The sequence below is a fragment of the Brienomyrus brachyistius genome, chromosome 17 (assembly GCF_023856365.1).
Source record: "Brienomyrus brachyistius isolate T26 chromosome 17, BBRACH_0.4, whole genome shotgun sequence".
NCBI classification, from domain to species: Eukaryota; Metazoa; Chordata; class Actinopteri; order Osteoglossiformes; family Mormyridae; genus Brienomyrus; species Brienomyrus brachyistius.
In genome coordinates, this window is record NC_064549.1 from 11,211,229 (window position 1) to 11,238,001 (window position 26,773).

At 42.4% G+C, this 26,773-nt stretch overlaps 3 protein-coding genes across 3 annotated transcripts; 1 reads left to right on the top strand and 2 right to left on the bottom strand.

The window, feature by feature from the left end:
* Positions 1-72: 72 nt before the first annotated feature.
* mmp20a (matrix metallopeptidase 20a (enamelysin)) lies at positions 73-5,255 on the bottom strand. Its single transcript, XM_048981591.1, is given in 10 exon segments — positions 73-173; positions 328-431; positions 711-870; positions 1,074-1,216; positions 3,122-3,194; positions 3,308-3,505; positions 3,601-3,732; positions 3,911-4,059; positions 4,506-4,747; positions 5,219-5,255. Coding segments are annotated over 9 exon segments (1,212 nt in total). The 5' UTR covers positions 4,658-4,747; positions 5,219-5,255.
* A 1,285-nt stretch (positions 5,256-6,540) lies between these two features.
* mmp20b (matrix metallopeptidase 20b (enamelysin)) lies at positions 6,541-11,722 on the bottom strand. The gene is made up of 10 exons (XM_048980190.1): positions 11,467-11,722; positions 9,795-10,033; positions 8,897-9,045; positions 8,669-8,794; positions 8,341-8,499; positions 8,060-8,231; positions 7,705-7,838; positions 7,452-7,608; positions 7,262-7,365; positions 6,541-6,717 (listed from the first exon to the last, which is right to left on the bottom strand). Exons 1-10 carry the CDS (start codon positions 11,611-11,613, stop codon positions 6,617-6,619), a joined length of 1,488 nt encoding a protein of 495 aa, XP_048836147.1. The 5' UTR covers positions 11,614-11,722; the 3' UTR covers positions 6,541-6,616.
* Positions 11,723-20,253: 8,531 nt separating this feature from the next.
* On the top strand, positions 20,254-26,455 carry mmp13b (matrix metallopeptidase 13b). Its single transcript, XM_048982333.1, has 10 exons — positions 20,254-20,919; positions 21,468-21,706; positions 22,918-23,066; positions 23,197-23,322; positions 23,417-23,572; positions 23,706-23,826; positions 23,934-24,067; positions 24,554-24,713; positions 24,823-24,926; positions 25,827-26,455. The coding sequence occupies exons 1-10, from the start codon at positions 20,812-20,814 to the stop codon at positions 25,925-25,927; spliced, it is 1,398 nt and encodes a 465-aa protein (XP_048838290.1). The 5' UTR covers positions 20,254-20,811; the 3' UTR covers positions 25,928-26,455.
* Positions 26,456-26,773: the final 318 nt, after the last annotated feature.

Here is a 26,773-nt window from a genome sequence, read left to right on the forward strand (position 1 = left end):
CTCTGCATTCACATATTTTCTTCCTCATAGATCTCCTGCTGCCTTGTTATTCTGTCTCTTTGCCACTAGGTGTCAGCAGCCCAGCCAGGCATTAGCTGTTCCTGCATACCACATCCGCTGCCTTATGTAGTCAAACGTATGCACTGTTTTTCCGGAGAAGAAGTGGATGTATCCTGTTGTAAGTCAAGATTTGCGTTATTTGATTACGTTTCACAACAGCAATAGCTTATGCGTGAATATTTCCTCTCTAAACAACATACAAAACAAAAGAAATGTGTACTGTCTCATCTAGGAGTCACGCATGAATGAAACACTGAGACATCTTACCTGAATGTTCAAATGCAGCATCGATTCTATTTCCAATGATTGGCCAATCAGTTTTGATTTTTCTTGGGTAGCCTGGGTCCATTGCATTTTCGTCCTCATCATACCTTTAAAGAATGCAAATTTGCTGGATTATGTAAAGTGGGTTTGATCTCAATTTTAACCCCCCCCCCCTCCCCCCCCCCGTCAGTATGGTGGAAGGGCATAAAATGTGCAATTATACAAATAAAAGTATGTTCAGCCAATCCCCATCTTCTGAAGACAGCTCTTAAGTTATTTCACTGTATTTGTTTTTAGTCTTGTGCAATCTGCTTTTATATTATATCATTTTAAAATTGTGCATTCATCCATTTTTAATAAGAACTGCATACAAAGGACATTGTTACCTGTAGTACACATCTCTTACAAAGAAATACGTTTTCCCAAACGTATTCACGTGGACAGCAGCATCAATCTGCTTCACTCCTGGAGGAAATCCAAAGTCATAGATAGATCCCTGATAGTAGCTCTTCTTATTTAACTGCTGCACTATCCAGTACTTAGAACCTGCAAGACACCGCATGAAGGTGTCAGTAAACTGGCATCTGCCAGCTTGTTGAACAAAACAATTTGTTGTACTAAGATCACTTAACAGCAAACGCATGACCCACTTAAATCCACTTCAATCAGCATGCGATAGTTTCATTTTCAATGCGATCTATTTTGTAAAACTTCTCTCAGTGTTATATGGCAGTTAGAATGTGCCCTACCAGTGAAGATGTAGGCCACGCCCTTGCTTGCGATGTCATAGGCAGCATCCACGGGTGAGCCGATGCTGGGCAGGTAGGTGCTGCTGTACCCCTCTCTCAGAAAGTACTGATGATCTGGCCCTGTAGCTCTCAGCCACATGTAACTTATGCACCAGGAAACATTGAGATATATGTCTATTAAAGATTAGCACACACTCAGCTTTTATGAAACTGAAGTCTTCCCCCGGTTTGTTTATTGATTCATGCGAACATTGCACTTGCAATTTGTTTTCATGCTGTTAATATTTCTCCATTTTTCTATTCATGCAGTGCAGGTTTGCAGCCTGGAGCCTGTCCTAGAGAGAACGGTGCAGGGTACACACATAATCCCCCCCCCCCCCCCCCCCCCCCCCGCTCCCCCCCGTAAAGGCAGGTTTCAGAGGCCAGTCTGTGTACATTTCCTCTTTGTACTGTGGAAGGAAACTGAGCTGCTCGAGGAGGGATGCATTAGACAGGGAAAAACATGCAAAATGCACACAAGTCCGTCCCTGCAATCCTGGGTGTGTGAGACCTCATATATACCCATGCTGAGTTATTGTACCATTTCATTATGTTTGTTTATTCTCTGTTTGTAAAGTGGTAATGCCTCACAATAGGTTTCAGATTGTTTTATCATTATCAAAGCTTCTGATTGGAAGCATTTGCTTTTTTGTACCCAGTTTAACGAGGACCTATTAAGCTACAGCATTTACTGTTCCTTGCAAAATCATTGCTTCAAATGTTGCCGAGTAAATGAATTTGATTGCAGACTGGAAACGTTTAAAGCCAGAATGAATTCTGCGTGACAGCAGGAACTAAAGCTAAAAGTGAAATGTGCTGCTTGTGTACGGATTCAGACTGTTGCACAGTCAAGTGAAAAATTGTTCTAGCAAGGATAGTTACTATCTATCTCATTTACTGGATAAAAATACTGATCCATGCAGGTGTTGTTTGTCAGGTGGTGAATCTAAAGGAAAAGTGTGAAAACGAAGATGGAACCCTGGGCTGAATTTACCAGTGTAGCCGAATGTAAATGCATGGAGATGGAAAGGGCACAAAATAATATTCAGCTGATACCGATACGCAGTGGCACAGGAGGGGCTGCCCCTCCCTTTACCCCAGTGTACCAAAGGCAAATGTTACTGAGCACCCCTTCGCCCTCGCAACCCCCTCTGATCGGCAAAATTTACTGACACCCCTCCTCCGCCCCTGTTGATACCCTAGTTAGCACTATTAGCTCAATAAACAAGAAACAGGCGGTGCTTCAAAGGGAGAAGTGTGGTGATGGCAGCATCATGCTGTAGGGGGCACTGGTCTTCTGCAGAAACCAGTTATTTTGTTAGAAGAATGGTGCGAAGCACAGGAATATGCTGCTATACTAAGGTGATGTACTGCCCATGATATACTACAGGAATATGCTGATATACTAAGGTGATGTACTGCAGGTGATCTACTACAGGAATATGCTGCTACAGTAAGGTGATGTACTGAAGGTGATCTACTACAGGAATATGCTGCTACAGTAAGGTGATGTACTGAAGGTGATCTACTACAAGAATATGCTGCTACACTAAGGCGATGTACTGCAGGTGATCTACTACAGGAATATGCTGCTACACTAAGGCGATGTACTGCAGGTGATCTACTACAGGAATATGCTGCTACACTAAGGTGACATGATTTTACAAGTCCAATGATCTGTGCTCCAGATCCAGCTGTAGAAAATTGTAGTGATTGAACATCTTTGCTAACCAGTGTACAAACCTGGTAGGCACCAACTAGACTGAAAGCTGTCATTGTGGAAAAGGGTGACTCTGCCCCAGTGAAGTCATCTGCTTTCATCCCTCCATCTTACAAAAGGATATCCAGTGCAGGGTGGGAGGGTCGGAAGTTATGCAAGGAACTATGTAGTGAAATAGTTATTCTGAGTCATGTAAGGAATCTTCAACTATGTGCAGATCTATGTCACAACTTCATTGATAATCACAATTAAATACCTTAAAGTGATTAGCATTAAGAAGGTCCCATACCTGTTTTTGAAGAAAGCTAATTCCTGCCCGATCATCGCCACTGCATCGAAAGTCATGCCGGGATTGCATTTCTCTGGAGGGGCCATTACCCCCAGCTTTATGGTCTTATAAGATCCTAGACAGGACAAGTGGGATCTATTTGTTGTGCCTATGTGTGCAGGTACTGACTCTGTAAAATGTTATTACTGTGGCCTCATAAAGCCGTCGGTTTTTTTCCCCTACCGTACAGTGCCTGGATCGCAAGGGCATCGTCTCTGGGCAGGGTGTACTGGGCCATGCTGCTGTATCTGTAGCTGGGGTACATGAGGGCCGAAGGGTCCTTGGAATGAGGGAGGCCCAGTGAATGTCCCAGCTCGTGAGCAGCCACGGTAAACAGGTCGTAACCTGAAACAGACGGCATGTCATAACCCGCATTCTTACCTGTCCCCGTTTATCACCCCCGCCCACTCAGACTCCTCGACATCAAGGCCAGGCATTACCAGGCTTACGGCGTCCCATCCTCCAGACCTCGTCCTCATCAAAGTGCACGTCACCCCCTAAGTCCTCCCCAGGTTCGAAAGCGTGAGCCAGTACGCCGCTGGGGCCGTCAAAGGGAAAGAAATCGCCATGTCCTGCAGGTGAAGACGGAAGCCGTTTGTTTTTGTTAGGCGTGACTAGTTCACAGATCCGTGTGGCGACCTCCTTGGGTTAGCATACAGTCCGAATTCAGCAAACATTAATTTCCTGTGATGAAGAAACAGAATCAATTACTGTCTATCGTATCCAGTCAATTTTGATCACAGCCAGTACCTTTCGAAGCAAAGTTTATCATGATGTCTGCTTCCCCGTGGTCAACTCTGATAAACCTCAGTGGAGCTACATCGCTCCAGATCTTCAGGGCTCTGCGGAATGTGTTCTCCACCTCTTGCTTTGTCAGGTCAGGAGTGTAGTTCTGAATCCTGTAGGTCGTCATACAGTATGTAACTCGGACTAGTATATACCTTGTGTTATGATTTATCCAGAATCTGTCTGACTATCAGCATCCATCTCTAACAGCTCTCCACTCCCACCTCAAAAGGTCACCTGAATTCTCAGTAAATTACCTTTTCTTCTTGGAATTATGTCTAATATTTCTCTGGTAGGAATAAACAGCATAAGAGATTAAACGATGGACATTTCGTATAAATAAATAAAGGACATTTTGAGTGAGATATATGATGGGATAGGCAAGGAGAATAATCGGCTAAGAGCTTTTAGAAACCTCATTTCACGGTGTCCAGGTAGTTGAAATGGAGATAATTTCTCACGAGAAGAATCATAAACTGAGTCAAAGCAGTAAGTTTAACCTTAATTCTGTAGATATATTGTTCCTGTCTGTGGGAAACAGAACATCCAGGACCCGCACCTGTAAGTGATGGTGTGGTTCTTCCACTTGGGTCTGTTGGGCTGGGAATTGTACTGCTGAACGTCCGGCACTCCGCATCTTTCCCTCTTCATCACCTCCAGGGTTCGGGGGTCAAGCTGTCCGCTCTTCTCCAGGCCAAAGAAGGCCTGCATCTCTCCAATCTTGGTCTCCACGGCTGTGACGTCCCTCTCGCTGCGAAGTCCGTGGCTCCCATCCAGATGGTAGAACTTTCTCAGGTACTCCTTTAAGTAACCAGGCAGCTCAGCAAACTCTCTATAATCATCATAAAGCCTGCTGCATGCTCAGAGATACATTGTTTATGCATTATGCAAAGTACGGTTTTAACATGCGTATAATTACAAGATTTTCTGGATTTATAGGAAAATTTCAACACCCTGAAAAACAAAAATAATCGATTTATAGTAAAAGTTGTAGAAACAAATGTATATATTGTTAAAATATATATTAACATATATATTACTATTCAATGTATTCACAATACTGCATGCAATAAATATAAAATTAAATCAATAAGTGGCAAATATTTAAAACAGATTCATGTATGGTAGGTGTATTTATTGGCCATTTTTCCCCATAAACTTTTCATTTATTTTCCTCTATATTTTCCATAATCACTTATCCAGTATAGGGTGTAAATGTATTGTTGCAAAATGGACATAAGTGGTGAATGAGAATCCGGTGCTGCCGCCAACCTGAGCGAATCTGACGTCCTCCAAACATGGCTGCGACCCCCGAGCGATGGGTGACGTCCCCGATGAGCCGATACCCACAAGCAGGTACAGGAGTGACATCCAGGGCTGCATCCTTCAGCCGAACTGGTAAAACGTCTGGCTTTAGTATGGCCGGGCGCGTTTCTCGGGAGACATGCCGCGGTAGATGAATCACGTGTGCGTACAGTCCTCCCGTGGGCTGTAACCTGCGACCAGGGACTGGCGGTTTACAGCTGAGCTGCGGCCGACTCTGAGCCCTGATGAGGTAATGTCTTGTTTTGTTTTGTGTTTTTTTGGTAGCGCCGGTCTAGGATGTTTGAAGTGAGAGCAACTGCAAAGAACATGAGTTCCATCACCTGTCGCACAAGCTGTGCTGTGAATATCATCTAGGTAGTTGTGTTTGCAGTTGAGTTAGTTATGGTAAGGTCAATAATATGATATGGCAGTGCTTAATTTCTTATTTCGAATGAGCAATGTTACCATAATACATATAGATTTACGTAATAGCATCTTGTGGTGGTATTAGATCAAGGTTAATCTGCTCAGAAAACAAAATTGCATCAGACCGTGTCGCACGTTTTTTTTTTTTTACGGTGAACCAAACATGGCCTTTGCGTAGAGAGAGACTTCATTGATGTGTTAGCAGAACAACCAGATCGCTCATATCATTTTTGGTAAAGCATCCATTTATCCTGGGTGGCACAGGGGTCATTTGGGTATATTGCCAGTTCATTGTAGGGCACACACACAAATCTCAGAGATTAATGGCAGTTCATAGACACGAGTTCGCCTAAACCACGTCTACGGTCTGTGGAGGGAAGCCGTGCATGCAGGAAGCTCTAGCACACACAGAGGAGACTTGTAAATCCCACACGCAGAGCTGAGAGGGATCAGACCATCGCTATGATTCACTACCTACTGAGCTACTCAGTTTGAACTTCTTTTTCGTTAGTTGTGTATTTATTTTTTTTGTAACTCCACCTGCTATTATATATTGGAGTGACTCAGTGGGCTTAGCCTCTTGGCTTGTGATCGGAAGGTTGCCACTTCAAGCCTGGCTTCATCAGGATAGTCACATGTCCGTGGGCCCTTGAGCAAGGCTGGTACGGGGGGGCTGCCCTTCACTGCCAAGCTTTCTCTCATCTACATGTGTGTCATGGAGAGCGAGATGAGGTAGGCGAAAAGAGAATTTCCCCTCAGGGATCAATGAAGTATCATTCATTTTATCTTTAATATGAAAACTAAAGTGTGTGTGAATTAATCTGGGACAATTATAAAGAATGGAAAAAAACAAAGCAGAAACCTTTTGAGTTAAAGTAAAACTTTATTGGTTATCTTGACAGAATATATTATAATCAACAGCCAACATCTTCATGTTTCTTAGCAACCCAACCAACTGTTTGCTTTGCCCACGCTGACGACCTGCTTCTGGACATAGTTGTACTTAAAAACTACTGGCCCGACGAAGAAATGGATGAAACCTGGGGAACACAAAACAGACGTTCATTTGCTTTCTATGATGATAACGTTCACTGATATTACCCCATTGACAGATTAGGCAGACACAATGAATTTATCTGAATTCACTAGAGTTTTAGCATAAATTCAAAAACCTATCCAGTACAAAAGAGCCATATCATTGTACAGTGAACCCTTCTGAGTTGCAACTTATCATGGTTTTGACATATCGCTGGGTCGGTATAAGTAATGATAGTGATTATTGTTTTTGGGAGCTTCGTGAAAGCAGCAAACGACGTACAAAAAAATTTTCAACTCATAAATGCAAAAAATACATGTGCATTACTGGTTTGGAGGATGCCGGGCATGTGTATGGAAGCCTCTCATGTGATATCTAAGAGTGATCTCCCGGTGATCTTTGTATTTTACGTTTCTCGTATCTTTTCACTTCGCTACACCTGGTTCACTCGCCAAGACATTACGTAGGGGCCTGTGTCCCTAACCCCCCGTGATGTGGAAGGATCAACTGTAGTATATTTTGTGTACTATATATAGGAATATACTTACCGTCTTTGTAGACCGCTGCACTTATTGATGCATTTATCCCTGGGAAATCCTCGCTGATATATCGAGGTTTGGAGTCTACCATAGCTCTTCGGTTTTCATTGTAGCTGTAAAAATTTGTTTCATCAAATTTTCCTTAACGCCGAGGTGTGCGCTCCAGGCCCTGCATCTGCATCCGAAGGGCATACATTACCTCCAGTACATGTCCTTGACGAATAACAGAGTGTGCCCCGTGTCGTTCACATGCACCGCCGCGTCTAAGCGCTCCACCTCCTTGGAAATCCCAAATTTGTAGATGGATTTCGGTTTTTTTCTCACCTGAGATCCCTTCATGGTCCAGAACTTGGATGCTAGGATTGGGGGATAGAAGCATGAAGAGAACATGAAGCCGTCCACAGATAACCCGTCCCAGGGCGATAAACGATGTAGGTAAGTTCGGCTGGTACCTTTAAATAGGTAAACGAGGGACCGTTGGGGAACGGAGTAGGCAGCATCGATGTTCGAGTCAATTTTCGGGATGAAATTTCTGACCGGACCTTCTTTAGTCTCACACTGCTGGTCATACTTGATCCAGAGATAGCTGCATCAAGAAGAAAAGTGAATGACTGACAAAGTTCATTCGCCGACGTACGTTTTCAAATTTTCGACTTGCGGTTCTCATTCCCAAAATGAATTTAAAAACGGCGAGCTTTCAATGATTCTGAAATTTCAAAGTTTTTGCCCAAAGCCATTTTACATTACAGTCACTCGTCGTGGTTTATCGGTGACTGATTATTTTGGGTTCTGGGATCTAGATCTTACCTGTCTTTGAAAAACATGTTGGCATCTCCCACTGATGTAACGGCGTCGAAAGACAGGTTTGGGTTGCACTTATCTTGCATCAGAAGAGGATACCGAGGAACTAGATTCCAGATGTTGTAGTAGGGACTCAAACTTGTCTTTGAATAGTAATATGGCAGGATTCCTCTTGTTCCTATATCACATGAAAGCACTTCATCAGTTTTCAACATCCTCTTTTCCCTTTGCTTCACTGCAAGATCACATACCCCCACCGATATTGGTTGATGACAGAGTTCCCCTACCATAAAGGATATTGATTTTAACGACATCTTCCCTCGAAAGCAGATTGTGTTGGTTTTGTCTCTTGTATGTAGGATACATCAGAGACTCTGGGTTAGTAGAATGTCCAAGACCCAAGGAGTGGCCAAATTCATGTGCTGCAACTAGGTACAGGTTGAACCCTGAGTGTGAAAGACATGGAAAAAACAAGTACTTTCTGTAAATGCTAATGAACATGGGAGACAATGAGCAGTGTTTGCTATAAGCAGTTGCGTTTTTGTCGTGATGCCTGGTCAATGAATCTGTCAAACTGACAGAAACTTAAAGGCATTTAGCTCGCCTCAAAATTACCATGTGACCCAGCTGTCCATAATTCATCATCGTCAAAGTGGGCGTCGCCTCCTGTGCCCTCCCCAGGGCCAAATGCGTGGGCCAGCGTGCCCAGGGGCCCATCAAAGGGGTAGGAATCTCCGTGTTCTGCTCCCATCGGCCAGAGACGCCAAACACAAAGAAGAGGCATATTGAGCTACAGATGTCTATGCAGCTAGTGATGGGATTAACGCCGGCGTTCTCACCCACCACGGGCTGCAAAATCCACCATGATGTCTGCCTCACGGGAAAGTGACCTAACGAAGGTCAGCGGACTGACCCTTCCCCAGACGTTGAGGGCAGAATCAATCAAACGGTCAACAGTGGCGGGAGGGATGTCACTGGTGTATCTGCCAATGCTGAAACACAGCGCGAAGCTCTTCATTTGAATGTTTCCTTAAGTTCTCTATGTCCGAGACAGTAGCATAGCAGTGGGTATAATGTTACCAGAGCATATGGCAGAATCCTGAGTTCGGTATGCAAGCACTTACCTAAAGGAGAAATGAAGACACTTAAAATGTCCTACAGACACTCAAAATAACGTTCATGCTCTTGGTGGCTGATTTGCAGTCCAGCAGGTGCTGTGGCATCTCATCAGGCCAATAACTGATATATTTATTTATTTATTTTTTGCTAATGGGAACGAAGTAAGTCATTCTTGACTTGGTCCAACTCTCCATATTCCATCTATCCGCTGTAACTACTTATCCTGTTCAGTGTTGCAGGGAGTCAAGAGCTTATGGGTGCAAAGCAAGGACCTTCCCAGGATGGGGCACCAAGCCATCATAGGACATGCTTGCACACCATTCATGCCTACAGGCAATTTGGTAACACTGATTAACATCAGCATGTTTCTGGACTATGCGGGGGAAGCCCACAATGACATGGGAAGAATAGGCTCCACACACTCGGAACCATGGCGGGCACTCAAACCCATCGGTGTGAGGTACCAGTGCTAACCACTGCACCACCAGTGCTAACCACTGCACCACCACGTTGCTCCTCCTTTTGGGTGCATTTGTGGAAAGTTGGCGTAAGGTGCAGCTTGCTTAAGTACAACACTGCCATGATAGTCTAGCATGTTGTCGTTCAGTTAAAGAAGACCTACTTGTATGAAATGATCCTCTTGGTCCACCTGCTCCCAGATTTGTCAGTATAATCCAGCACATCAGGTACTCCGCACCGCGGGGCCTTCATGACCCCCAGGGTCTCTGAGTCCAGGCTGCCGGTAGCGTTGAGGCCAAAGAAACGCTGCATGTCTCGCAATCTGTTTCCGAGCGAGGAGTCGCTCCTCTTCCTGCGCCAGGAGGGCTCTGTCTGCAGGCCGTAATATCGCCGGAGGTATTCCTGACATCAAAATGAGCACAAGCGTAACCGTGAATAGAGCGAGATGGTTGTTTGTTTACTTTCCCAATGGAATGTCCCACCATCAAAAACCTCACACCGTTAAAGTCTGTGCGCAGAGAAATCATTGAAAAGAACTATTTTAAAACCATGCGTTTATTAAACTCAACATATATTCTGAAGTCAAAGCAAACCACAGTTTCTCCATCTCTTGGCACAACTTCTACAGGCGTTTGGGCTGTTTTCCCTGCCTGTGATTCACAGACCTCATACCTGTGCTCATCGCTGCAATTCCTGACCTTAAATTCTGTATTTGAGTTTCAACACATAGTGTTGCAAACTTCTCGAAAGGGATACAAGATGGAAATTTTGCTTCTCTGTTTTTCTCTGTCATGTTTTGACCTTCTGCAGCCGCTGGACTCAGTATGAATTGCAGCACACTGTGAATGACGTATAGCGAATGCTGGTTTGTGATGCTGTCGCTGCTGGACACTGGCCTTCTAAACATACTGCATAATGCATCACATGATATACCATTTAGAGTAAACAAGGACTCCTTTGCATTTAAAGACGGGCAGTAATGCAACCTCTGCATAGCGTTTTTGCTTTTACCATGAACTCATTTAATAGTTTGTGATTTACTGTAGAATAGTGATACTTTATTTATTACATAAAAGTTTTTTTTTCCATCGATCTGGTCTTGATTTCCATGAGCCACACAGACAGGTAAGAGTAAGCTGGGGGGGTCACAAAGCAGGGTCACTCAGCATCCAGCAGCCTTTGGGCAATTAGGGGATAAGGGCCTTGCTTAAGAGCTCAAGAGTGGCATCAATTTTCCAACCGCTGGATTTGAACCGGCAACCTTCTGATCCAAGGTGACAAGTCCTAACCCCCCCCTCCCCAGGCACACACCACACACAAAAAAAGTTAATATGATTAAGAATATACTGAAATGATCTATTTGTTCCAGGGACCTGTGCCAAATATTTATGTGTGACCTTTAAAACTTTTAACGACTCACATTATTTAATGTCTGCCAGTTTTTCCACACAGTAGTTTAATGATTATTAACCGAGGCGTTCATTATATTCATAATCGCCCACCCCGCTCTCGTTTTGTGTGATTACATGTGGGAATGTAAGAAATGTGATAAAAAATATTCCCAAATAAAAAATTTTCATTACCTCATTGCATATTAATTAACTCTCATAAATTAATCCCTTCACTTTCCACACCTATTATAAGGAAAAAATGCATGTATTGCATTATGTTATCTCACAACATCATACTGACTTCTAGTTATATCATGGCAGTGCTGGCATGCGAGTATTTCTACAGTATTATGTGCAGCTCAGGTTCTGCTCTGTTTAGCACAAGAAACGCACATTCAGTCTTTCATTCAGTCATTTCATTTCAGCAGGAGATCCACACTTAACTGTAGCGAGTGTCAGATCCCTGGCGGCAGCTCGTCTGTGAGGTTCAGTTTCTTGATCGCTGCTTTGTTCCACCGCTGCTACCATGCGGGACGAGTAGCTCAGCACAAAAACGAGAGCCCAGGGCCAGGGAAGCGAAAGATAGTTCATTGTCTAAGGAAGGACAAAAAAAGTAGGATAGGATGAACTCAGGCAGATAAGGAACCACGCAGCTTCACACCAAATCTAGCTAAATGTGGGCGTCTTATAGGTTGGTGTCATGACTCATATTCGCTTAAACCAAAGAAGCCTCGAATGGCGGGATGGAATTAGGGAGGGGTCAAGAAATGAGGGATCATGTCAATTTTAATTCCAAATGCAATGCATCATTCAAATAGTAAAAAAAAAAAAATTTATAAAAACAGCAGGGGGGGGGGTCTTGTTAGATTATTGGATGTTTCATGGTTTGTACTTTTCGTCCTTTCAAGGTTGTTACAATTTGTGACAAATGTGTGTGCTGAAAGCCAATCAAAATATGCATAGGAATGAGGTTCTGTGCAGATAGAATATGGTAATTTAGGTCGGAAGTCAGGATACCACAACTCTGTCCTGACGGAAATTTAAAAACTTGGCTAAAAACATATGTAACAGTCATTTATGTAGGTGTGTATCAATTCACAGCACTATCCTTTTAATGTAATTACACTGTGCTTCGCATACGGGGGGGGGGGGGGGGGGGGGCTTAGGAGGTTTACAGGCTTGCATGCAGGATTCTGACTGCCCTCGTGACGCATCGGCCTGCAAACAATGCAGATGAACTCTTAAGACTCTCGCATTTCCATCACGATTTGACTTTGTAATGACACAGCTAATCCCATGGAACTGAGGATATTTTTGTCCATCCCACAAACGAGTTTGTTTTCCGGAGCAAATTTGGAGGGAAGCAACTGAAAGAAAAAATCTGTGTCCCCATAGCAGCAGTGAATTTTAAAACTTTAAATCCTACTTCCAGAAAGAATTTCAGCAAAGCTATAATCTTAGAGAAGCTTCATATCTCCCTGTCGAGCTGGTGGCCACTGAGCGAACGAAACAGCTATTACTGCTGGTTGTCAGCCGTTTCCAAAGTACAGGCCAGAGTCTCATCCTGCTTACCTCATCCTGCTGTATAAGACTGAAGGAGGCTGACTTTGCAATCTATGTTATGAGAAGATACTGAATGGGGAAATTTGGGTAAGAGAGCTGAATTAGCGACAGTAAGTACCAACAGACAGATAATATGATCTGCTGTGCTTGTCGTACATAGATAGCTTTTGCATTTTAAACGGGAAGTCCCGTAATTTCATCTCCAAGAACGCAGTGTAGTACAGACATGTAAGTAGTCTTGTATTTTAGTTGGTTAGTTATACAATATGCAGCTTAGCTCTTTAGAAATAGTGATGTTCTCCAGGTGGGTCTGATGGGGACCTGAAAACCATGAGGGAGAGTTTATGTGGGATAGACCATGATTAAGGATGCAGCAGCAGTCAGCCACTTTCAGATAGGGAATAGATTCCAAGAAGCTGAAGGACTAGCCAGCAAATGCCTGGGGTGCTGAAAGTTATTTCACTTTGAAGACTCCATCATTTCAGGTTATTAGAGTATATTAATGTTGCTGAATATTTTTTCTGGAAATAGTGCAGATTATGTAACCGGTTTAATAAAGTCATTCCTAGTATTAAAACAATGAATTTGCATTTATGAGACTACCTGCTTTCATCTATGTATCACGTGTATGAACAAATTCCGAGTTTGCCTCTTAAAAACATTCATTCGGGTATTTTTTTGTTTATCAAAGGCAGCTATTTCAATGGGGTAGCATTCTTTGCCTCAGGGAATATAACAATACCACATCCTCAGTCATACACAATGAAATTCATCAGATCACATGAATAATTAAAATAAAAGGTTTTAAAAAAATGTGTGGTGAATTTATGTGCGATAATTTATGTTTGACAATTACTACAAACCCTGTTTCCAGGCAAAATTTTCACTGTACTAAAGCCAGTCACACCTACATCTCTGAATGTAGAACTAAATTCAAAGTTCTGTGGAAGGAGCAGGCATTTGATTACTGGGACTCCCACCCAACCCATACTATAACCATAAGTAATCAAACAAAATACAAAACCTTTTTTTTAGGTTTTTATAAAATTGAACTTCCACTTCTGGGGACCACAAAAAAAGCTCACCACAACATCAAAATAATACATTTTATCTTTATCAGATTGTGGGGATATTTGTGGACACACACACACACACACACACACACACATATATATATATATATATATATATATATATAGAATTTAAAGAATGTTTTTCATTCATTATTATTGTATGGGGTTTCTCCAAGTTTTGATGCATCACAATGCCACCGTGAGATCTGTGTATCATTCCAGGGAAGACACTGGGACCGCTAAAGCCCAGTGCAAAGCCTGCAATAGTCAGATGTGCCGTCAGATGTGAGGCCTAAAATTGTAATCCTTAGGGATTTGTAGTTGTTTTATTTCTATACTTGTCTTCCTATCACATTTCATGTCGTCGAAAGCATCTTCTACCATGGCTTTCCAGGAGATTATGTAGAATTTATACAGTTATAAGAAGTTATTCAGTTTTGTTATATGTGGGACTTTACACTGCTGTTGCTCAATGTGTACTCCTGGGAGAGCGTTTAATGCTGACCTGCCTCACTAGCCCGCCAAAGTGTGGAAACGCAACCGCTTGTGCAACATGACGTGGCACCCACCCCACCTCACCACATCGCGCGTATTCAGTTACGGCCTCGATTTGTTTTTGATGCTCAGCCAGTACAGTGCTGGTGATCACTCAGAAACTTTTGACCTCGTTTTTCAAAAGAAAGCTGACGACGCAAGCCCCCTTCTTCGTCTCCAGTGATGCCAACACAAAATCGGGAGTCATTCTGTTGTTGCAGCGAGCTCAGGGAATGACCCCAATATACACAATACTGAACAAAAGATGAATCATTTTCTGGAGAACAAGAGAAATTCTTGTTTTTTTTTTTTTACTGTTCATTTGCATATTGTCTAATGTTAAACTCTGATTTTCTTCTGAGCAAATATACGCTTAATACCCAGATAAATAACGTTAAATAATTTCCTTGATTGTCTAAGACTTTTGTGCAGTACCGTATCTTCACAGTTCTTTGATAGCTACAGAATATGTCCCAAGCCTGAAGGTAAGAATATGTACATACTGTAATCTTGTCTAAATTGCTGGTACGGATGCATGCTACTGCTCAGAGACTGCACTGACACTCAAAAACAGGCTCTCCACTCTGAGAAAAACATTCAGTTAGTGTAATCCTTGCCTTGAGAGCGCTCTTACTGCCCTCCTTAAATGGATTTGCTTTGTTGCACCATGCTGCCAATCATTATCCATAGAGTAGCATTGCAAGATATTTTTTTCTGTTTCGTAAAACGGGGAAGTTACTGCAGGACCGATAGTGTGAGATGTATGCGACTGCTCTGGAACAAGTCGAGTTAAACAGGGATCTATTGCTTTGTGCAATGCATGTTACGAAGAAAAATACTTCCCTGTGATAATTAAAAGATTTGTTTAGCTAACGGTGGCTTTGAGGTTTTTGAAAAGACAACATATAAGCATGTGATTGTTAATAACAGGTGCAATGACTTAACATCCACGTAATTGTTTCAATAGGATGGGGCAGGCCTTTTGAGTCTGATGTTCACTGTCTGTTCTGTTTGTTTGGGAGGCATTGGATATTAAACACCCCTATGGATTGATATTAATACAGTAAAATGTGGTTCTATCTCTGGGGACTGCCAGATGATCTCTTACCAGGGTCATCTATCTGTCACGGCTCGCCCATCAAGATTATCTCCTGCCCTGTGTGTATAAGATTGGGCAGCATGATGACTCAGTGGTTTGTATTGTTGCTTCATATCTCCAGGGGTGGGGTGGGAGTTTGAATCCCCTCTCTGCGGCGGGGTGGGGGTTTGAATCTCCCTTCTGCAGTGGGATGGGGGTTTGAATCTTCCCTCAGCCATGGGTTGAGAGTTTGAATCTCCCTCCACACTGTGGTGTGACTTTGAATCCCCTTGCATGCTGTGGTGTGAGTTTCACTCCCCCTTCACTGTGTGATGTGAGTTTTAATCCACCTCCATGGTGAGGTATGAGTTTGAATCCACCTCCATGGTGTTTTGTGAGTTTGAATCCACCTCCATGGTGGGGTGTGAGTTTGAATCCACCTCCGTATGTGACATTTGCATGTCCTCCCCATGTCACATGATTCAGTTTCAGTTAGGACAACTGGGGTCCCTAAATAGCATGTGTGAGTGTTTGCGTCTGTGCGCCCTGAGAAGCACTGGCATCCTGCCCAGAGTGTATCTTAGCCTTATCCTGCCTGGCATCAGCTCCTAAGGCCCTGCCTGGGATTAGTGGATGGGATAAGAAGATGGATTGAGGATCCGAGCTCAGAGTGACCCTGGATAAGTGGTTATGAAAAATGGAACAGAGGGGATCTCCCTATAGCAGCTCTGTCAAACTCCATGGAGGATTGCCCATAGCCTGTGTGTGTTCATGTGCCCACACTCCATGGAGGACTGCCCATAGCCTGTGTGTGCATGTGCCCACACTCCATGGAGGATTGCCCATAGCCTGTGTGTGTGCATGTGCCCACACTCCATGGAGGATTGCCTAGAGCCTGTGTGTGTGCATGTGCCCACACTCCATGGAGGATTGCCCATAGCCTGTGTGTGTGCATGTGCCCACACTCCATGGAGGATTGCCCATAGCCTGTGTGTGTGCATGTGCCCACACTCCATGGAGGATTGCCCATAGCCTGTGTGTGTGCATGTGCCCACACTCCATGGAGGATTGCCCATAGCCTGTGTGTGTTCATGTGCCCTGTGATGCATTAGCATCTTAGCCAGTGTGTACCCTGTGTTCTGTGCTGCTTGAGATAAACCTCAAGACCCTCTGTGACTGGTCCAGGGCTGGAGGATCCTATTGAAATAAATGAACTTTAAAAAACCGCATTAAACAAATACCTGATTATTAATTACCTCAGTCCTAACTACCTTCCCCCCGATTACTCAGCCGCCTGCTGTATCACGGTGGATTTTTTTCTCCCAAGCAACTTCTTTTTTCTGACCCAGTTTGCAACTGAACTGTATTGCTACTGTACAGGCTAAGCAGCACAAGTATGAATCATTCAAATATATGAACTATTCTTAGATAAATAGACATTGGTATCAGAAGTGTAGAAGTTCTGGAGTTATGAAGAACAGGGGTTTGTGTGCCTACCTCACGTCTGTCACTGAGCAATGGACATATTTTTCCAAGGTTCTAAACATTGCAGCAAACCAGGAGGAAAACATCAAAATAAAATGTCTTTCTGTACTTTAATTTCTCGATTAAGATGTTCCCATTTAGAAATTAATGCTGCTGCCTTCCAGCCCCCCGACTAAATTTCGTGTTTACATGCATTTTCAGTAGCAGCATGACTCCAGTTTCCCCCTCGGAAGTGCCAGATGTTTACTGAGTCTGCATACTGCTGCTTTCTTCAAATAGAAAAAAAAATCCTAGGAAATTTTCCGCAATGTGATTCAAGGTCATGTCAGTAATGCCTGAGTGGCTCAAATTAAGCACGTCGTACCTCAGCTCAGTCTCAGCAGTTTGGAGACGACAAAAAAGAAACAAGTTCTGATGATCCGAACAGCAAAAGAATAAAAAGAACTGCTTGCTAAGCAATTTCTAAAGTGTGTCTGTGTGTGTGTGTGTGTTATTTTTTATTGCATCCCCATTAGCCTAAAAATGAATCATTTTACATTCATATATGTTCAAAATTCCAACTGATGTTCAAAAAAAAAAAAAAAAGGATTCTCTTTAGATCCTATAACCGAATATTTCCTAGCTGGCATGAAGATATTTCTGGGCCACTTGCTAATTATAGGCCAACAGCAAGATATTTTACTTGTAAAATACAGGTCAAATACATCATCGGCACAGAGGCACCAGAGGAAGGGACAGAGAACACACAGACTTTGAAATAAGTTCCACGTGCAGTATGTACAGAAGGGCAAAGGCGTGCATGCTGCAGCGCATTAGCGTTAGCTTGGCTATGCTAGGCTAAAGCTCCGGCCAGAGAGAACTGCGTTTATCGCCCGACTCTGACGCAGTCGTTGACTGAAATGCCAGTAGATTAAAAAGATTTAAGACGATCGTGATGTACAAAAAAAACTAAACTTAAAGAACAAAGATGATATGTAGAGTGTTTGCACCACATTAAAGTTACATTAGCCGAACAGCTTGGTAGCACCCTTGGGGCAGAACAGGTCGTGTTAACAGAAGGAACATCCAAAACTGCTCTTCCAGTTCCAACAACAACACAAAGAAGAAAAAGACACCAAAGTAAGGATAGTGAGTCTTTTAGGGCTTTATGTCTTCTACCTGCACACAAACATTAGTTATGCTATTTCTGAGGCTGTAACCGACAGTTTGGTCCTATCCCAGCTATACAGCATAGATAAAGGCATTGACATAAACATTTTATTCTGGAACTATAAGATTGCTTTTGAAGGTTCCTAAGATCAATACCAGCCCTGGGTATTACTTTTGCTAGTTTAAAAGACTAAAATAGAACTTCATTGCTCGAAAGGGAATTCAATCAAGCTTCCACATCCATGAGTCTGCTGGATTATGCAAATTAGGAAATTTACCAGTTATGAGCATCTTATCCTGCCAAAAAATGCGCTGTTATGAAAACATAGAACCGACTCCTAATCGTTGTTATGCAGTGGGCCCCAGTCCTTGAGGTCTTAGACGCCTGTCTGACTGTGACCCAGGACCTGTGTTTGTGAGCTGGGGCGGGACTTTCACGGGTCTGCCAGCTGTACCTTTAGCTGTAGGTATTGGTATCTTTTAAGATACCGAAATGGACTCTGAGAAAGATTTCTGTACCATTAATGCTGTTTATACCTTCGGGATCTTCATCAGAGTCCATGTCTGTACCTTTAAAGTTACACTTACAAGGACACAGCCCCCAGTGATAAGCAAAGGTACACATTTTTACCCCTTTTTCTGAGAGTGTAGAGATTGTGGACCCAATGAAGAGATATGATATTGGGCCCAGACCAATTTAATTATATTCTAAATTTCTTAGAACCTTTGTCATTCAGGAGCCCATGGAATTATCCTAACTCCCCCCCCCCCCCCCCTTGCAGCACCCCTGGTCAAGAGATGCTGCAGCTGGGGTTGAATTGGAATACTTATGTCTAATATCTAATCAGGGTCAAAGTCAGCACTAACCCCAGCCCATTTAATATGATAATAGTACAAATTATCAATGCACAGCACCTGCATGCCAATCCTGTCCTTTAGCTCTACAGTCGCAAAACATTTTTGGTACTTGAAGTTATTTATACTTATTGGTAAGATGACTATACTGAACAGGTCACAGAAAGATGTGCTCTCCACAGAAGACGAGATACAATGTCAGGTATTGTATCAAATAACATGCCATCAGCTAATACTTGTACACGCCTTGACATGGTACATGTATCTAGTTTTTTCATTCATCCGTCTGCATTCATACTCGTAATTTTGTGAATGTGCTAGTTTATCTTTTTCACACAGAAAAGGGTCCGGCCCTTAATTCTACTGACCTGCAAATATAATATTTAATATTTGATTTCGCTTCCAAATGCCATTTTAAATGCATCATTTGAAAGCTTTAAATATCGCACAACAGAATTGCTTATTGGACGATGTGGTTGTTTTCCACGGTTCACTGTTCCTGTCATCATTTAATCACCTTTTTTTGTAACAGGAATAGCGTGTTATAACTTGTCCTAATTTCTAACAGATGTTACCCCTGCAATTCCAGTTTTCCTGTTGTGATTGGGCATCTGGTGTCGCAACACCTTCCTCAAAGATACACCATTCAGTCTGATTTATTAAACGGTGAATCTATCTGTAACAAGAGGTACATTACAAATGTGACATTCAGGCGACACTCTGGGTCAGGAAGTGATTGCTTTCAGAGCTGTAGCAGTTGCCATTATAAATGACACCCATGTCCTTTATCTCTAAGCTCCTGTGCCAATAACATTTCCATCCATCCATCCATCCATCCATCCATCCATCCATCCATCCATCTTCCAACCACACCTCTTTGTCAGGGATGGGGAGGGGGGAACCTGGAGCCTATCACAGGCAACACAGGGCACAAGGCTGGGGTACACCGTGATTGGGATGCCAGTCCAGCACTGGGCACATACACTTATCACACACTATGGGCGATACACAGACGTGATTTACCATAATCGCATAGCATCTAGAGTGTAGCGGAGAACCAAAGTATCTGAAGGAAACCCATTTTAAATGGGGGGGGGGGGGGGGGGGGCATGCAAACTCCACACACACGACAGAGGTGAGACCCATAAAACACGCATTTTTGATATATTTTTTCGCCCAGTAGCGTCGGCCAATCATTTAGTTAGGAGTTCCGTTATAAAGACTGGGTTATAAAATATGATGGCAGAGACAGTCTTCATTTACAAGAACACAGAACGGCACCAGGCTTCTACATTTTTTGTGGTGTTTCTAGTCTGGGACCAATATAGCGTCTTACTCAGAAAAGCATGGAAGCAACAGTCATTTGTGGCGGGGGGGGGGGGGGCAATAGGAGGCCATCTTATCAAAAATTTATAAACTAAATACATAATAGCCTTATGAGGTGAGGGTCTGCAAAGGTCGTTTGATTGTGACAAATTACTGTTTGGCTGGGACAACTCATCACAAAAAAAACCAAACTGAACTTTTTTTAATGTTACATGATAAAATCATCGCATGGTCAAGTGGCCGTGATTATCCTAGGTAATAAACTGCTTTAATTCCAGGTACAGGCTCTGCATTCGGTTTTGTATATTAAGACACATTTTAAAAAAACAAGTACAAACAGGGCCTGTATGTTCTGGTTCCTTTTATTCCAAGAAGCACAACCCAAAGCTGTGATTTTCATAGATTCGGCCATAAATTTCAGTTTCTTTTTGTCCTCCACTCCACGGAGCCAATTTAATTTTCAAATACAGCTGACCTGGGGGAGAGGGGGGGCGAGAGAGAGAGAGAGCATCTGACTAAGCATTTAACCTTGAAAAATCTGCAAACGACTTCAAGGTGGTTAAACAGACTCCCACCACAGGCACTTCCTTGTTTTGGGAACTTTATAGGAAGTGGTCGGGTGCTTTTGGGTTACTCACCGGATCACGGGAGGGAAAAGACCCCTGGAGCAACTATAAATATTGTTCAAGGCGTTCAAGGCTCACGACAGCGATCTTCGCAGATAACATGGGAATCACTACCATCATCTTCCTTTTGATTATTGCACATTGTGGTGCAGCACCCTTATCAAGAAAACAGTCACAGAAAGAAATCGATGACTGGATATTAGCTGAGGTAAGCAAAGACCTGTAAGCAACTTCTGTGTTTGTTTTAAACAGGACATTTTTGTATAATTATTAGTGAATCCTAGTGCTTTATTTGTATTGTAACAAATGGAACATATAACGTCTATTTCTATACACAATATATTATAAATATATATTTACTTTACATACTTCTGTGGATGTTTGGCTGATGTTTAGCAGTGTTCCAAGTGTTTGTTTTATTTAAATTATCATGAATATTTCATATGCATATAGAAAACTATATAATTTTAGCTAAATTAGCCATTTGCTTTCCATATTAAGCCTGTAAAATGACATTTGGTTAAATGGTTTTCTATGACTAATGTCTAGTAAGGAATGACTTTTGAGGAAATCTTTTGCTGAGTAGGTAAAGATAATAATAAACTGTAACATTATTGTTTCGGAAACAACCAGACAATGTTTACAATGCTAAGAAATTTGTAAGCAATGGGACGATTCCTGATGACAACATAACATGGGTTTTAAAATTCTGTCCATCCTTTCTTAAGCATTTATTTTTCTTGTTTTCTTCTGTAGAAATACTTGCGTAGGTTCTACGATCTTCCAAGTGGGCTGCAAGGAGCTGGGAAGTCTTCCGACGTGATGCAGCAGAAGATCCGTGAGATGCAGGCTTTCTTTGGCCTGCAGGTGACCGGAAACCTGGACACCAACACCCTGGACGTGATGAACACACCGCGATGTGGCGTCCCCGACCTGGGAGAATACAATCTCTTTCCAAGGAATCTCAAATGGCCCACAACAAATGTGACATTCAGGTGAGACCATGGGATAGGATATAGAATTATGTTAATAACCATGAATGTCCTTTGAAATCACAGTCAGGTTTATCTGGACAGGTATGTTGGCACATACAGGCAGTTTGACTCAGGTTGCAATTGCACACATGCTGTACAGACAGTAGGTACAGACGCAGTTAAGACAAGACAAGACAAGACAATAGATTCCTTGAATTCATCCAGGCCTCTAATCTGCGGTACCAATAACATTGTCATGCACTCATCAGCTTCTCCTAGGCAGGGTCATGGAGGGAACCGGAGCCTGTTCCCCCGAGGTAAACCCCCCCACAGAACACCAGTCTGTCTCAGGCCACATACGCACCGTCAAACACTACAGGCAATTCAGAGACAACTTTAAAAATAATAAACCCTTGTGACTTGGGAAGAACATCAGACTCCAGGGGAGCAGAGAAGGTGAAATTTACCCCCCCAACCTTAGGGGCACAAGGCAACAGTGTAGCCCACTGCCCCACCCACTGGTGTAATTCTGGCATACCTGCTCAAGGCTATAGGAGTACATAAATAAATATCTAAAAAAGATATACAGCCATTTGCTAAATATGTGGATATCAAAAGTTCACAATGTACCTTGACTCGAAATTAAAAAAAAAAAAATTCAAACCATCCAATATTCAAATAGCTTAAAGAAATTCTTAAAATAATTATAATACATATCTGAAAATAATGATGGCTGTGAAAAGGCATTACAATTAACTCATGTTGCAAAATAGAATAAAGAGCGACACATTTATGAACAGACATTTTTACATTTCATTAACCAACAATTACATTACCATTAATATTGCTGGAAATTTTCTCATGGTCAGAAGTTCATGTACAGTAATACCAGGAATAAAACACCTAAATGTATGCAAATTAATAATTTGCTGGATTTCTGGGGAGGACACTTAAGTAATGGATAATTATGTAAAATGAAACAATAGAATAATATATATTGAAAATATATTACACATGATGGTTTTGTAAGAAACAGCTTGGTAAAATGGCATAGGAATTGATTTTGGAAATGCAGGAGTATTTTGGAAATATGAATTTAGTGGCAGATAGCTAACAATCCCCGTGACCCAGTAGGATAAGCGGTTTGGAAAACGGATGGATGGATAGCTAACAATTCAGTATTGTTTGTAGTATAAAAAGATTCTTTTTATATTTGTTCTTGAAATATGCAGGATTACAAATTACACTCCAGATATGGAGAAGTCAGATGTGGACAGAGCTATCCACAACGCCCTGAGTGTCTGGAGTGATGTGACACCATTGAAGTTCAAGAAGGTGTATGATGGGATTGCAGATATTATGATCAGCTTCGGGGCCAAAGGTGAGAGCACCATTGTAGTTTTGGAACTGAGCAGCAGATCGCTACCCCCTGGTCCCACCTACTAAGGACGGGTCCATCTCCTGTATGATTTTCACCTTATAATCCCCCTTATTATTACCTCTTCCTTCAGAACATGGTGACTTCAATCCTTTTGATGGTCCTGATGGACTCCTGGCCCACGCCTACCCTCCTGGAGTAGGATTGGGTGGTGACACACACTTTGACGAGGATGAGACATGGTCAAACGATTCAGCCGGTAAGTCTCATGGCAGTGAGCTCATAGACACTCCCCCCTTTTCTAGGTGAAATTAAATACTGACTGAATTTTCCCGTGTCTCCCTATTATTCAGGGTACAACCTCTTCATGGTTGCCAGCCATGAGTTCGGTCATGCTCTTGGCTTGTCCCATTCCTTTAACCCAGGTGCTCTGATGTTTCCAGTCTATTCCTATGCAAAGGGTTACCCCTTGTCCGAGGATGACATAAATGGTATACAGGCACTTTACGGTAAGCGTATGCTGAAGATTGCCGGTCAGGTGAATAAAGTAAAGGTGTACAAAGAGATCTGTCTTGTCGGAAGCATAGTCTTGCTGGGCCGCGTGATTTTGTACATTAAAGTTTTAATCCTGGACTGCAACAGGCAAAAACCCCAATTCTCGTAAAAGGAAACTGAGACCAGACGCTCCGAACAAGTGTGACCCAGAGTTGACTTTCGACGCAGCAACCGAACTCAGAGGAGAAACGATCATCTTCAAGGACAAGTAAAGTCAACGCCAGCCGTGCTTTTCACCTTTAACGAGCTTCCAGTGGAAACGCCATTGAACCTTGAGGGATAAACGTCGTATTGCTTTTTCATTTGTTTTGTAAGGTTCTATTGGCGCCTACACCCCCAGCTTCCTGAGCCGGATCAGACACTGATCAAGTCTACCTGGCCATCGATTCCGAGCAGAGTCAATGCAGCGTACGAAAACCCTGAAAAGGACCTGGTTTTCATTTTCAGCGGTTGGTTCAGTCTTTCTCCTTTCCAGTCAGTGCATTTTCCATTGTTACTGCTGAAATAGGCAACAGACATTGACTGTAATCTTTTTTAGAGCAGTTTTATTATGAAGAATGCCGCAGAAACATCTGTGTGGATCGAAGGATGATTGCTAAATAGACCTAAGCATTAAATTTGAAATTATAGATGTATGTGAAGCATACTGACAAGAAATTACGGAAATAAGCTGACAGTGATTCGGTAGCACTATAGCCTCACAACCTCAAGGATCGATCCTGGGTATGAAATTCGCATGCTTGTCTTCATTCAGGGTTGATCCTGGTACTGTCTGACATGCAGGTTAGGGGAATGTCAGTGTCCTACTCTGGACTGCCATCCAGTACCGGGTTAATGATAGCAGATATGGAAAAGGTATGGATGGATAAATAAAATGAAAAAAATATACTGGTTAGGAAGGCTATTGATTCTGTTTGTTGTATTAATTCCCCTAGGTATTAGGATGTGGGCCTTAAATGGATATACCCTGGTCGAAGGTTACCCAAAGTATATCCACAAGCTAGGCCTCCCCAAAAGCATCCGGAAAATAGACGCGGCCGTTCACATACGAGACACAGGCAAAACTCTCCTGTTCACTGACGAAGATTACTGGAGGTGCAGCTCCCTTACATTCTGACCAACAGCTGTTCTCATTTTTGTGTTCGTAGACCACGTGACCCTTTTTATGCATGTGCTAAAATATAATGGGATTCTATCTTCTTAGCTACGATGAAAGTCGTGGTGTAATGGACAATGGATATCCGCGACCTATCGAGGACGACTTCCCGGGGATTGGCGATGAAGTGGATGCCGTTACCTACCATGACGGTACGCCATCTTCGAATTTATTCCAACACAGATGATTATTAAAGAAAAAGTCACACTTACATCAAAACACATACCAGTTTACCTGTGTAGCAAAAGCTTTTATTCCGATTCATTTTTAAAACGCAAGTCTTACAGTGTTCTTTTAGACTAATCTCATAGCAAATTTAATCCGGTTGGTTATTTATTGAAAAAGCAAGGCTCACCTGGATCCGGACCAAATGTTGAAACTGCTGCAGATCCGTAAACCAGATCTGGTCTGGTGTCTTTTTGCACGATGGACCCACACTGGTCCAGTTCCGGTTTCGAAGCAGATAAGGAATGTCACCAAATCTCCAGGACTTGAAGCAGCAATCAGGGCTTGAACCAGCAATCTTCTGATGACAGGCACAGAGACTTAGCCCACCAAGCCACTCACTGCCCCATTTTGGCTCCAATTGAATTTTGACTCGGGCCAGGCCAGATCCGGTTTATGGATCTGTGGCGATTTCTGAACAACATTTGGCCCAGATCTGGTTCACACTCATCTTGCTCTATGGGGCTTATCCCCTTAGACACTTAATGCATTAGCTGCGCATCTGGTAAGTGACTGATCATACGTATATGGTCTGGCGAATGCGTGCCAGATCTTCATTGTGTGGACAGACTGACCTTAATCATTCAGAACTCTGGACAGACTCTGGTGGTGACTCTTCTGCCTAAATGTCACTGGCACCCAGATTTAAGGAGATGCAGGCGGATATGGCCCAGAATCCATTGCTACGGGGGGTTAAATATGCCAGGTCTTATACCTTGCTATATCTTAATCATGTTACTGAATGAAAATCAGCATAATTTTTAAGTCTTTTTAGGGAACATTAAATAATCTCACACTCTTGTGTTGTTTGTCATATTCTCCAACAGGATACCTATATTTCTTCCATGAAAATGTGCAGTTCGAGTACAACTACAGGGCAAGGAAGGTCATCCGGATTTTAAGGCCAAACTCTATGCTCAACTGCTGAAGCGCACTAAGCTCTACAGTACATGAGAATATTTCCTTCCAGTAAAATCTGCTTTTTCATCGCTGGTAGATTTTGAAAATGTGTGAACGGAAATCCTTAATTTACCTTTAATTTATTTATCACGTTAACAAGGAATGGTTGTATGAATTTGCTTTTTTACTTCATTTAAATGAAGATCATATATATAAAATTGTAAAATATGGTAAACAACTCGAGTTTGGTGGATCCTTATGCCATACACCCTACAGGGACATCACACATCCTTCATGCTTGAAGATAAGTGTTAGGACTGTAACAGTGTGTTTTTTAACTTTAAAGCAAAATCCTGCATGCTGAAGCAACAGTTCAAAATGTAGCGTGCTGCGTATCTTCAGTATCACCCATACAACAGCAAAATTTAAATAAATGACGAAAGAAAGCATCATGCGGAATTTAATTTTAAAAATCTTTCTCTGTTAATATTGTTAATAGTAAAAGGCTTTGTACTATACTGTACATTTAATTTAAAATTAAAACCAATGAAAACGACTGTTTTAGTTTTCTGTCATGATATTGTCAGTTTCCATTGGTTATATGTATGAGAATGTATCGGAGCTTAACCGATGTAGAAGAGAACTCTAGAAAAAGCACAACGATTCTTTGTTTCTGAAGGTAATAAATCGAGAACGGAGATAAAGGGAGACTGGAAAGAAGGGATTGTCCTACAGCTGCATTGGAGACTGTACTGGCTACTCTCACCTGTCGCTTATGCGCCCCTAGTGCATAAACAAAGTACTGCAAATATATAAATATGTCACATGTCTGCCTTAGAAGCTGCCAGGGGAGCGTGACATGCAACCTAAGCAA

Excerpts from the sequence above, each read along its gene's own strand:
- mmp20b (XM_048980190.1), bottom strand. The coding sequence starts at position 11,613 with ATGAACTATCTTTCGCTTCCCTGGCCCTGGGCTCTCGTTTTTGTGCTG. Across the intron at positions 10,034-11,466 it reads GGGATCTGACACTCGCTACA|GAATACCTCCGGCGATATTA; the intron begins GTTAAGTGTGGA and ends TTTTGATGTCAG. Across the intron at positions 7,839-8,059 it reads AACATGTTTTTCAAAGACAG|CTATCTCTGGATCAAGTATG; the intron begins GTAAGATCTAGA and ends TTCTTGATGCAG.
- mmp13b (XM_048982333.1), top strand. The coding sequence starts at position 20,812 with ATGGGAATCACTACCATCATCTTCCTTTTGATTATTGCACATTGTGGT. Across the intron at positions 20,920-21,467 it reads ATGACTGGATATTAGCTGAG|AAATACTTGCGTAGGTTCTA; the intron begins GTAAGCAAAGAC and ends TTTCTTCTGTAG. Across the intron at positions 24,927-25,826 it reads TGCCGTTACCTACCATGACG|GATACCTATATTTCTTCCAT; the intron begins GTACGCCATCTT and ends ATTCTCCAACAG.